This window comes from Trichomycterus rosablanca, chromosome 13 (genome assembly GCF_030014385.1).
Source record: "Trichomycterus rosablanca isolate fTriRos1 chromosome 13, fTriRos1.hap1, whole genome shotgun sequence".
In the NCBI taxonomy this organism is placed as follows: Eukaryota; Metazoa; Chordata; class Actinopteri; order Siluriformes; family Trichomycteridae; genus Trichomycterus; species Trichomycterus rosablanca.
In genome coordinates this window covers 33,273,200-33,285,786 of record NC_086000.1, presented here as the reverse complement: position 1 = coordinate 33,285,786, position 12,587 = coordinate 33,273,200, and the positions used below count along the sequence as shown (strand labels likewise).

General features: G+C 41.7%; 1 protein-coding gene across 4 annotated transcripts in view; it reads left to right on the top strand.

Annotated features, from left to right (window-relative positions):
* The window catches only part of nrxn3a (neurexin 3a), a 383,783-nt gene that overhangs the window by 353,244 nt on the left and 17,952 nt on the right, over positions 1-12,587 (top strand). For all 4 annotated transcript variants that reach the window (XM_063007913.1, XM_063007914.1, XM_063007912.1 and 1 more), the window contains one exon: positions 7,669-7,747. In XM_063007913.1, coding sequence (XP_062863983.1) covers positions 7,669-7,747 — 79 coding nt within the window. The remainder of the gene's footprint in view (positions 1-7,668; positions 7,748-12,587) is intronic.

Here is a 12,587-nt window from a genome sequence, read left to right as displayed (position 1 = left end):
CAACGGTCTGCAGTTTCTCGCTCTACGCTGGTGGCCTGCTTTGGTACACTAGGGTCCTGACCAAGAAGGACTATATCAACTTTTTGACTTCCCTGCTGTTTGTTTATTTATTCATCTCCTTGATTCTTTGCTCCAGTCAACAGCTGCGGCAAAAGCTACAAGAGCAAATAATGAGAATTTGGCTCTTTAAGCTACACCGACCCACATGCCCATAGGGAAAAAAAAAATTTATTTACCCAAAAAAATGTGTGCACAGAATTTATTTGGACAATATTCAAGGTCAGCAGTCAGCAAAACGGGGTGTTTTGTAGTGTATTGTAATGCAGAGTAAAACCAGCCGTCTTTGGTTTAAAAAACTGCTTAAATTCCTTGAAGCTTGAACACTGTTTGACCTCTGTAAAGGATTATTGCTTTCAGTGCAGTCGAGGCTTTTAGAGCAGTTGTTTTCTCAACTTCCTTCTTTTTTTCATGCACATCCAGAGCAGTTTAATCTCTAATTGAGATGCTGCCCCTTTTTTGCTCCATCACTCCTCAGTTTCCTCCTGTGCCTGGTAAGAAAACTAATATTTCCCGGCACTTCTCAGACGGACCTGTCAGTTACCTCTCAGCAGAGCCACAGTAAACAAACTGCACTGATCAAGTCCATTTACATACGTTTAGAGCAAAGAGATTAATGCAAACCAGCACTGTTTACCAACATGGTCGACCCAAAGTACCAGCTCTCACTCTCAAGTGGGCATATCTTTGTGCATTTCTTTCACCAATACAGATGCTGATCTGAAAGAAGAGCATCATAGTGAAAATAGAAATTCATGCTACATTATACTGCTATTGTAGAAATATAATTTTATTTTATTTTCATCAAATGCTTTATCATGTTTATGGTCATGGTGGGTCCATTTTGGGAAACACTGGGTGGCAGGAGTATTTCAAGACAGGGCTTTGGTCATACCCCCTTTGATGTAGCCAATCATGTCTTTTTGTAGATGCCTTGTCAGTTGATATAACCACTGAAATTCAAACATAGCAAACCCAAGCAGACATGGGGAGAACATACAAACTCCACACAGAAAGGACCCAGATCGCTCCACCTGGGAATCGAACCCAAGACCTTCTTGCTGTGAGGTGACAGTGCTACCAATCGAGCCACTGTGCGACCTAGGTTTACAACAGAATAAAGATGTTTAAACATGATTTAGTAATCTGGTAGTGGTAAAGTGGTACAGGGTCGTGGTAGCTCAGTGGTTAAGGTACTGGACTAATAATCAAAAGGTTGCCAGTTCAAGTCAGGCCACTGCCAAGTTGTCATGTATGTATGTATTGGTAGGGCTTCAGAAAAGGGAAGTCGCAGAACTGCGATGGATTGGTGTTCTGTCCAGGGTGTATTGCTGCATTGTGCCTAGTGGTTCCATGAAAACTGCGCCCACTGCAACCTGACCAGAAACGTGTGACCAGAAAGGTAAAACATGACAATTAAATAAGAAAAAAAAAATCTATAAACTGATATATTATTGCTTATTGAATTGATTATTAACTGAGTAAGTCAAGTTTAATGTTGTGGGTTGTTGAAGCTTGGTCAGGGTTGGTCAGTTCTGTGGCCTACGAGTTGGCAAAGGTTGAAAAGTCCTGGCTCAACAAATGTTCAAGTCGTGATTCAGATATTTAAAAACTGGCTCCCCAAGCCAAACATTTGATTACTCACACACACCCTATTCTCAGATTTCTGTGATAGCAGTTTCATTTCAGTGCAGACCAGTTTCTGCATGCAGTTCCTCCTTCGTTTGTGACCTCTTTTTCTTACTCCGCTTTCATGGTCTGTGTTCAAGCTGGTTACCTTGAGGACAGCCGTGACACATTGTTATACACAAATGGAAGTCAGGATAATGCTCAGATGGGTATTTTCTTCCTGCAGAGTGGCTAGCTTTTGATGCAGACTCATTGATGCCAGTCACAATGAGCTTATCTCAGTAGGATTGCAGACTTCGGCCTTCAAAGGATCAAGAGAGCGGCGTTAGCAGCTTGTGTGGAATTCACAGCTTGTATTTTCTTTTCTTATTTCTGGATGAATCTTTAGTGTATCTATTTTTTAAATAAACACCATCATTTTTAGATTAGCAAGCATGCTCACTCTATGCAGTCTTTCAGAATTAATCCTCAGACTGAGCAAAGCGAGCACTCGAACGATTGAATGGAATTAAACTGAACGGTTTGGAAAATTCTGGCTACGGAAACAGAATCTGTTCTGCGGAACAAACACCAGCTTTCCAGGCTCTAGCTGTCATCAGATTTCAGTGTGGGTGCACTTTGTGAGTGAGGTTAGTGGTGTCGCCACTGCAACTCGGTCCAAATTAGAGTAGTGACACTTTACTGTGTTGAAAGACTTCCAGTTTTCTGCAACCATTACACATGCAAAATATAGAGGACATCTAATCTGTGGCTGCTATAGCTCCATCCATTCAGGTGAATGACACTTGGACCCAGCAATGAATTTTCTCATATATAATATTCAGGGCTTTGAAAACTCGAATTTGGTATCAGAATAAAAATAACAATGAGTTACTTTATTACATAGTTTACATTACTCACTCACTTTCTATTATTTATTTATTTTTTAATGCATTTTCTCCCCATTTTCCTCCCGATTTAGCAACTCAATTTTGTTTTTCGCTGCTGAGAGATACCAGATTGCATCCAAGGAGAGCACATCGCTGTACACGCCTCTTCCGACACGTGCACAGCCCTCCTCTTCTCGCCCCTGCTTTCTGCACAGGCGTCTCTTCCGACCAATCAGGGTCCTTACACAGCGTATGAAGACCCACCCACCCACACATAGTCCGGCCCCCACCCTGCAGATATGGTGGCCTATTAGTATCTGCTGCAGGCACTGCCAATTATACCCGCTAGATGGCGCCCAGCTGAGTTTCGAACCGAGGAGTTAAGAATCTCGGAGCTGGTGTGCTAACGGAAAATCCCGCTGCACCACCTGGGCGCCCTCACTTTCTAAACCGCTTATCCTAATCAGCTGGAGTCTGTCCCAGCTCTCAATGGGGGCAAGGCACACAGAAACACCCTGGACAGGGCGCCAGTCTGTTGCTGGGCAGACATACACACAAACACATTCACTCTCACACACACTGTCACCTGGGAACTGAACCCTGGACCTTCTTGCTGTGAGGCGACAGTGCTACCCATTGAGCCACAATGCCACCCTGGTTTACAATAGAATAAAATATTTAAACATGATTTAATACTCTGGTAGTGGTAAAGTGGTACAGGGCAGTGGTAGCTCAGTGGTTAAGGTACTGGACTAATAATCAGAAGGTTGCCAGTTCAAGTCTAACCACCACCAAGTTGTTACTGTTGTGCCCCAGAGCAGTACTCTTAATAAACCTCAATTGCTCAAACTGTATTCAGTCATAATTGTAAGTCACTTTGGATAAAATAATTTGCTAAATGCTGCAAATGTAATGTTAAGTGCTTGGGCAGTGATTGTTTTTCATGTTTTACCACCACTTTATCCTAATCAGGGTTGTGGTGAGTCCAGGTAGCCTGGGATCGCTGGGCACAATGCAGTAGCACACCCTGGACAGGGAAATCGTACAACCCTCCCAAGATATAGCAAATCATGTCTGGATGTAGACCCCCGACCGGTTGATAGCACCGCTGGGGATTGGAACACTGGATCCCGGCAGTCGTGGGCTAGTGTAATTTACTGCTGTGCCACCTGAGCGCCAGTTTTCCTAATATAGTTCATAAATCCAGGATTGTGCTTTATGGCATTTCTGCTTTTGCTGTTATACTGAATCCTTCACAGACATGTAATATTTATAATTTTCCTGGTGTTGGTTTTACCCACTACAATTGTTCATCACAAATATACTACACAACATTTATGAGACTAAGATGGCATGTAAGGAAGCACGCTGTCTGCCAATAGTTGAATGCAGAATGACGTTCAAGGTCGATCTGCCAAACCCTGGCTTCCCACAGGACATTCTATGAATGAACCCCGGAAGTTTAATGGAAGTCTTTGAAATGGATTACTGCTCGGTGAGAAGACCCTGAGAGCCTAGCCAGGGCTTATGAAGAAATACTGAGAGAAATCAATAAACCTGTGAATTCTGATTGAGGGCTGAAGTCATTTGCGCTTTAAATAATGCATAATTTCCTCAAGACTGAAAACAAATTGAATGGATTTAGGTGGATTTGCTTATCTGTCGGATACCATGAACCGCTGCACTCTCCGAGCTTTGGGGAGCATATTAGAAAAAAAAAACACTAATCCCGCAGGAGTCTGATATTATAGTTCTGTCACTGCCAGGCTTTTTTTAATTTCCAAGTGGGGCAGGAACAAGCAGGGGAAAATGTCACAACGTGAACTTGCCATGGAAGGAAATCTGTACGTGATAAGAACCTGATATGATGGGACACTTTCTCTCTATGCTATGCTCATATAAAGGACACTGTGGGTGTGTTCGAAAACCTAGTAAGCTGCCTTGCTGTCTTACTGCCTACATAAGCAGCTACCTAAGTAGAGAGGATTCTAATAAGTCACTGACTTATAAGGCAGGTTATTCGAACACACTGCTTAGACAGCGATTCCATCAGTTTTTGCTAACTAAACTAACACAGTTAGCCTCATGCCATTCAAAACAATGGGATGGGGTGGCACAACATGCTAGCATGTCAGCTAACATCTCCCTTCGTGTACCGAAAATGGCTAAATTCACTGACAAGCCAGAATTTGCAAATGAACGACACAATCAATAATAATTTATTTACGTTTAAAAAGAACTCCGTTTGTTTCTCCGCACCTTTTGCCATATTTTTTATTTTTCTGTGAGAAAAGTTGTGCCGCACTGAATGCTGGGATTGCCTTTAGCGCTAAGGCAGCATCGGATGCTCCCTCGTTCTTGAGTCAAAATACCGTAGACATTTTAAGATACCTAATGCCAAGTTCACACTACACGACTTTCCAAGTTGTCAGGTCACTGTACAGTTCACACTACACGACTGGATCTCTTGTAATCGGGAGGCTTTCAGGTCAGTGTGGCTTTCACACTACACGACTGATCAGTGATAGGGGGTTTCACACTACACCATCTATCACCAACTGGAATTGCAGGCAAGGCGAATTCCTCTGGTCTCTCAAACTACGTTTTGTCACAAAAACAAAAGCGAGAAGTGACTAGGGGTTTACATGATACCACGTCCAAAAATGCACGTCAACAAGTAGCGAACGATCAAAGTTTGTGCGCTGATGTGCAGTGTAAAATCAAGGAGAAAAAATAAATGAATCCGAGTGGATTTGGCAACGCGAACAGCATTTTTTTGTAATGTAGTGTTGGTATTATGGTTTGGCATGGATGATAAGTTTACAAATGTTGTAAAGCTTGTGTATGTGCCCATGTATTCTGATAGAAACTATATTATCCCCCTCACCGCACTCATTGCCAGTCGCAAGCGACTGATCCAGATATTTAACATGCTAGATATGTCTCCTCAGTCGGGATCGAGTCTAGAACAGTTCACACCTAGCGATTGAGAGCCGAGTTTAGATCGCAGAGCGAACGCCGAGTTCCTCCCGAGCTGCCAAATCTGGCGGCGACCAGTCGGCGAGCAAAAATGAGGGCAAAAATCATGTAGTGTGAGCTAGGCATTACTAGTGAGCATATTAAGGCATCTAGGATTTCGAACAGCTTGCTTCTCGGGAGCGCGTGTAGGATGACGTAAAATGCTGTCTATGTAGAGAGCTCCCCAGGTTTTCGAACACACCCCATAAGAGTTACACCAGGAAGTTAAAGGATTTTCTTCCCTGAGGTTTAATTTTTTCTATGTAATACTGATTTGGTTTTGGATGCCTTGTGTATTTACGGGCCTATACGCGTGAGTCACTTCACATTTGCAGCATTTAACGCTGAATAATGATTAAGGGTCAGACTCAACGTTATTTATATTTAACACCCTTCTTATTTAGCGAGGAAACCCAGGATCATTTCAAATTTTCTCTGGAATCAGTCAATTATTTTTCTCATTGGCTTCTGCATCTGCGATCTTCCCCTTATTCAGCCATGAGATGAGTCATTTGCCACACCAAATAAAAATTCAATGAATAATTTTATATTTACTTAGGCCGATATTCCACAGTGCTCCGGCGTGGAGATGCAGGGCAGGGTGGCTGATGCGCATTTGAATGCTTTTTATAGTCCAACTTTTTTTCCTTCAGACCAAAGTGTGGGGAGGAAAATTCTTCCTCATCTAAGTTAAACACCGAAACCGAGGGGGAAGAAAACAGGAGGACTTTTAACTAGCCCATCAAAGCCAATCATATTTATAGTTTTGGGCTTTCACAGATGAGAGTACTCTCCATTACGTCTTGTGTTATTTATAATTTCATAAACCTGCTCGATGGCAGTGCTTATTTTATCCTGCATTCTAATCTGCTCCTAATAAAGACATGCCAAACACAGCGCGTGAAAAACGAGCTGGCGGCATTGGCTGGCGCTCAGCACCAGGAGTTTAGGGAGGGGGGTAAATCAGAGCTGGAGGCGACGCAGGCACACAGATAATCTCAGACTGCAGTGCTCCATTCAGACCTCTCCTCTCAATCGCTGTGATGTACAGTAATGAAAAGCCAAGAAAACTATTGAAGGGCTGAAATGGAGGTGACTCGCTAAAATGATTGGATGGCAGAGGCTTTCAAAACGAGTTTGAAATAAAGCTGATGAACACAAGCTCCTCTAAATAGAAGTGCTGTCGGGTGAATTATTATTTCAGAAAGTAGAAAAGGTCAATGGAACTTGTGATCACCAAACTGATGATGATCGAAAGTGAATTATTAGCCAAAACTATATAACTATTGTCAACAGGTCTTATCAATTCTTTATTTACAATGCAGATACATGTTTATAATGTCATAATGCACACTTTCCCCCATTGTGTATTAGAAATTTGACCAAAAGTATGTGGACACTCCTCATAATTATTGACTTCAGGTGTTTGGTGGTGATGAACCCTATTATCATGTTGTTGAGCATCAAGTCTATTGCTTCCCAATTCCATGTTTGCATTTTATTTGACTTTATGTGAATTAATGTGTAGTAATTTTTCTTTAGAAGGCCCGAATAACCTATTAAAAAATAGCGTTAATCTGGGGCGCTTGGGTGGCACAGCAGTAAAGTATGCTAGCCTCACTACCGCTGAGATCAGGGGATCTGGGGTTTAAATCTCAGTGACGCTATCCAGTTGGGTGTCTGCATGGACATGACTGGCTAACGTTTGAAAATGGGATGGCCAAAATAGCCTTGACATTGAAAAGTGCACTGGACAGTGCGCTCTTAGTGCAGGACCCAAGCCTGGATAACAATAGGAGGGGTGCGTCAGGAAGGGCATCTGGTGTAAAAGTCTCGTATGCAGACAGGATGCTGCTGTGGCAACCCCTACATATCAGAGCAGCCAAAATAAATTAATAGATAAAACGTAGTAATTCTTAAATAATGTAAAGTCATTCTTAATATTCTGTGTTTTATAACGTGCTATGACCTCATAATATTTCTGTTGCATTAGATTGCTAGATTTATAGTTTTATCAAATTTATAAAAAATTGTGACATGAATTACAGATATATTAAGAATAATCCATTTTTTCTTGTGTTTGTTTCTGCTACAGAGCACAGACGACATCGTAACGTCAGCGGAGTGCTCCAACGACGACGAGGACCTGGAGGAGTGCAACCTGGAGCACACAGGTGAGCTAGGTCAGTTTAACTCTGCTTGCTCCTATGTGGTGGTCTTTCATTTGCAAAGGAGGATTAGATCCTCAAAGCATCGCTGCCCCCATGGATTGAAAAAGTGTAACTTCCTGCCTACCAAAATCCAAGCATGCTGGCCCAGCTAGTCATTCAGACACAAAGTTATTTCTAAAGCTGATCAATTAGCCACGCAGTAGTCAATCCCGTTTAACTACACTTAATCTCAGTTACGAGCTACACTTGGCCATGGGGTTTTCCGAAGTGGTTAACATGATCACATTTTCTGCTAATTTTGTCTTCTGAGGCCGAAAAAAAGCAAAATTAGTGTTGAGACGTGACATGTTCTCTGCATTGATGCTTCAAAATGTATCATATTCAGAAGTCTCTGCCATGCGATACACTGGGATGCATTTTGGTACATGATACATTTTGAGATGTTTCTCGTCATTTTCTTTTGGGTCAAGTTCTAGTGTGGTATGTAGAAGAGTAACTGTGATGGATAAGTGTTTCTGAGTTCCCTTGGTTCCCTCATTTTTTGAGGTTTAAGTTCAACGTTTTAATAGAGAACAGATATCATCGAATTTCTGTGTACAAATTTTTGTTTGATTTCATATTTTTTTGTGTTTTATTTATTTACTTATTTACTTTTGTTCACTGTATGATTTTAAAACAAGTTATTCTGCTTATAATTCTTTCCCAATCCAATTCTAAAGTAGAAATCAGACTGAAATTCATATTTTTACATGGGGTTTTGAAAGAAGTTGGCTTTTGGCTTTTGTTAAACGGCTTGGAAATACGGAACAATTTGCATTTTGTCTGTCTTCTCAATGTAAAACAAACTGGCATTCAAAATAACTGAACCATATAAACTGTATTCTGTTGAACAGATTTCACATAAATCATGTTATAGATAAAATCAGTGGTTTGGGTGAGAGCTAACAGCAGCAATTATTTTCTATTACATCTTATTTACCAACAATCTAAAGAAGCAAATCACTCTATACATATTACTGGTGCATGATTAGAATAAAATATGTATCTTTAAAAGTTCCAAGATAACTGTTCTAAACTTTAATTGATGCCAAAGCTCAGGTTTGACACATCAGCATGCATTGGTGCATGTCAGTCAACAATTTGTTCTCACTGAAATCAATAACAGCGATGCGTTTCTGATGGATACAAAATGCCTCACCATTAAACTCAGTATTTACGACAGCAGACTGAAGAAATAATGGCTGTGTTTCAAATCTCATAAATATCCACTAATCTAATCTTAAAAAATGACTATTGAGTATGTTTTTTTTTTCTTATGATTTTGTTACAAACATAATATTGCAGAGATGAGAAAAGAGTGCTCTCAGGGTGGGTCCTCTCCGTACACAACGTTGAGCTGCACTGCACTCGTCAAAGTGTAGGTGATGCATACGGCTGCTGCCCACGTGTCGGAGGGGGCGTGGGTTAGCTTCGTTCTCCTTAATCAGAGCAGGGATCGGCATTGGTGGAGAGGAAGCATGACGCAATCGGGCAGTTGGATGCGCTAAAAGGGAGAAAAAGGGGAGAAAATGCATAAACAAAATATAAAAAATAAATAAATAAATATAAAACCAAGGAGGGTTGTGTAATGAAAAACTGCCAGACCCCTAAATATGGGAGCAACTAAAAGAAAATGCATAACAATTCTTAGATAACCAAATCAATAGCATTCTTACAAAGTTTGGTTGTACAAACCATATTCTGAGAGATGCTATTCCACTGATTTATTGCCATTATAATAATAATAATAACAAGAATTTTTCACTGGTTAGGAAGTGAAATGTCTGACATGCCGTAAAATGCAGTAAAATCTTTTGTTCTGTTCTGTGCAAAAGTATTTAATCATACAAACATAGAAAACGAACAGGGTGGACATTGGTGGAGGGTTCATTTGATATCCCACTTAGTTCGGCAGTATAGGGCAGTTGTGGCCTAATGGTTAACATTGACATTTTCAGCATTTTACAGACGCTTTTATCCGAAGCGACTTACAGTACTGACGGTGTATTGTCTAAGCAACTGAGGCTCAAGGGCCCAACAGTGGCAACCTGTCAGTGGTGAGTATTGAACCAGCGACCTTTTGATTACTAGTGCAGTACCTTAACTGCTAGGCTACAACTGTCCTGTAGATACATACAGTGTATCTCAAAAGTGAGTACACCCCTCACATTTCTGCAGATATTTAAGTATATCTTTTCATGGGACAACACTGACAAAATGACACTTTGACACAATGAAAAGTAGTCTGTGTGCAGCTTATATAACAGTGTAAATTTATTCTTCCCTCAAAATAACTCAATATACAGCCATTAATGTCTAAACCACCGGCAACAAAAGTGAGTACACCCCTAAGAGACTACACCCCTAAATGTCCAAATTGAGCACTGCTTGTCATTTTCCCTCCAAAATGTCATGTGATTTGTTAGTGTTACTAGGTCTCAGGTGTGCATAGGGAGCAGGTGTGTTCAATTTAGTAGTACAGCTCTCACACTCTCTCATACTGGTCACTGAAAGTTCCAACATGGCACCTCATGGCAAAGAACTCTCTGAGGATCTTAAAAGACGAATTGTTGCGCTACATGAAGATGGCCAAGGCTACAAGAAGATTGCCAACACCCTGAAACTGAGCTGCAGCACAGTGGCCAAGATCATCCAGCGTTTTAAAAGAGCAGGGTCCACTCAGAACAGACCTCGCGTTGGTCGTCCAAAGAAGCTGAGTGCACGTGCTCAGCGTCACATCCAACTGCTGTCTTTGAAAGATAGGCGCAGGAGTGCTGTCAGCATTGCTGCAGAGATTGAAAAGGTGGGGGGTCAGCCTGTCAGTGCTCAGACCATACGCCGCACACTACATCAAATTGGTCTGCATGGCTGTCACCCCAGAAGGAGGCCTCTTCTGAAGTCTCTACACAAGAAAGCCCGCAAACAGTTTGCTGAAGACATGTCAACAAAGGACATGGATTACTGGAACCATGTCCTATGGTCTGATGAGACCAAGATTAATTTGTTTGGTTCAGATGGTCTCAAGCATGTGTGGCGGCAATCAGGTGAGGAGTACAAAGATAAGTGTGTCATGCCTACAGTCAAGCATGGTGGTGGGAATGCCATGGTCTGGGGCTGCATGAGTGCAGCAGGTGTTGGGGAGTTACATTTCATTGAGGGACACATGAACTCCAATATGTACTGTGAAATACTGAAGCAGAGCATGATCCCCTCCCTCCGGAAACTGGGTCGCAGGGCAGTGTTCCAGCATGATAATGACCCCAAACACACCTCTAAGACGACCACTGCTTTATTGAAGAGGCTGAGGGTAAAGGTGATGGACTGGCCAAGCATGTCTCCAGACCTAAACCCAATAGAACATCTTTGGGGCATCCTCAAGCGGAAGGTGGAGGAGCGCAAAGTCTCGAATATCCGCCAGCTCCGTGATGTCGTCATGGAGGAGTGGAAAAGTATTCCAGTGGCAACCTGTGAAGCTCTGGTAAACTCCATGCCCAGGAGAGTTAAGGCAGTTCTGGGAAATAATGGTGGCCACACAAAATATTGACACTTCAGGAACTTTCACTAAGGGGTGTACTCACTTTTGTTGCCGGTGGTTTAGACATTAATGGCTGTATATTGAGTTATTTTGAGGGAAGAATAAATTTACACTGTTATATAAGCTGCACACAGACTACTTTTCATTGTGTCAAAGTGTCATTTTGTCAGTGTTGTCCCATGAAAAGATATACTTAAATATCTGCAGAAATGTGAGGGGTGTACTCACTTTTGTGATACACTGTACAACTGTTAAGGTACAGTGGGCCAGTGGTTAAGGTACTGGACTAGTAAACAGAAGGTTGCCAGTTCAAGCCCCACCACCACCAAGTTGCCACTAGTGGGTCCCTGAGCAAGGCCCTCAATTGCTCATCGTGTTCTGCTCATTGTGTAAGTTGCTTTGGATAAAAGCATCTGCTAAATGCTAAAAATGTAAATGTACTGGATTAGTAATCATGATCATAAGGTTGCTGGTTTAAACCCCACCACTGCCAGGTTGCCACTGTTGGCCCTTGAGCAAGGCCCTTAACCCTCAATTGCTTAAAAACTGTATACTGTAAGTCACTTTGGATAAAGGCGTCTGCTTAATGCCAAAAATTTAAATGTAAATATAAGATTTGGGACGCAGCCCATATTCCCTTTAATCTTAATCCTGTTGAATGCACAAAAGGTCGCAGGTGAGTATGTGAACATAGGTGTTTACAAATCTGTTAGCTTCTGTCAAGCATACATGCTCATGTATCTAACAGCAAGTGTAACTCCAGCCTAACAGTCATACTTCACAAAGGATCAGAACTGAAACCTCTACAGCACATGCAGAGGCCCGAAAATCTCCACTCTTTAAAACACACTTATCAATTATTATCCCTGAAGAGGGTTCGAGGGCTTTTTCCTTGTGCATATTCCATGCACGAGTAGTTATTTGTCTTCTGCAAATGGACTGTGATTAATATTTTACATGGATGAGACAGACTCATGCAAAACTTTGCTGGTTGCAGCTTTTTTGCTCTTAATTGTCAATCCCAATTTCTGTCAAATTTCTAGTGGTAAGAGGGTAGAAATGGTGTAAGTACTAGTACTTCTCGATCTTCAGAGTAAGATATTGGTAGGGCCCCAATCATCCAGTCACGTTTACACAGAAATTCATGCCATTTCTAACCCCATCAGTTAATGTGGACAGCTGCATGAGACGCTCTTGTTCTGGGGTTCTTCGTTGTTATATATGGGAAAGTTTATCGTCAAGCATGTCTGGCTGTTTCTTTTTATTTAT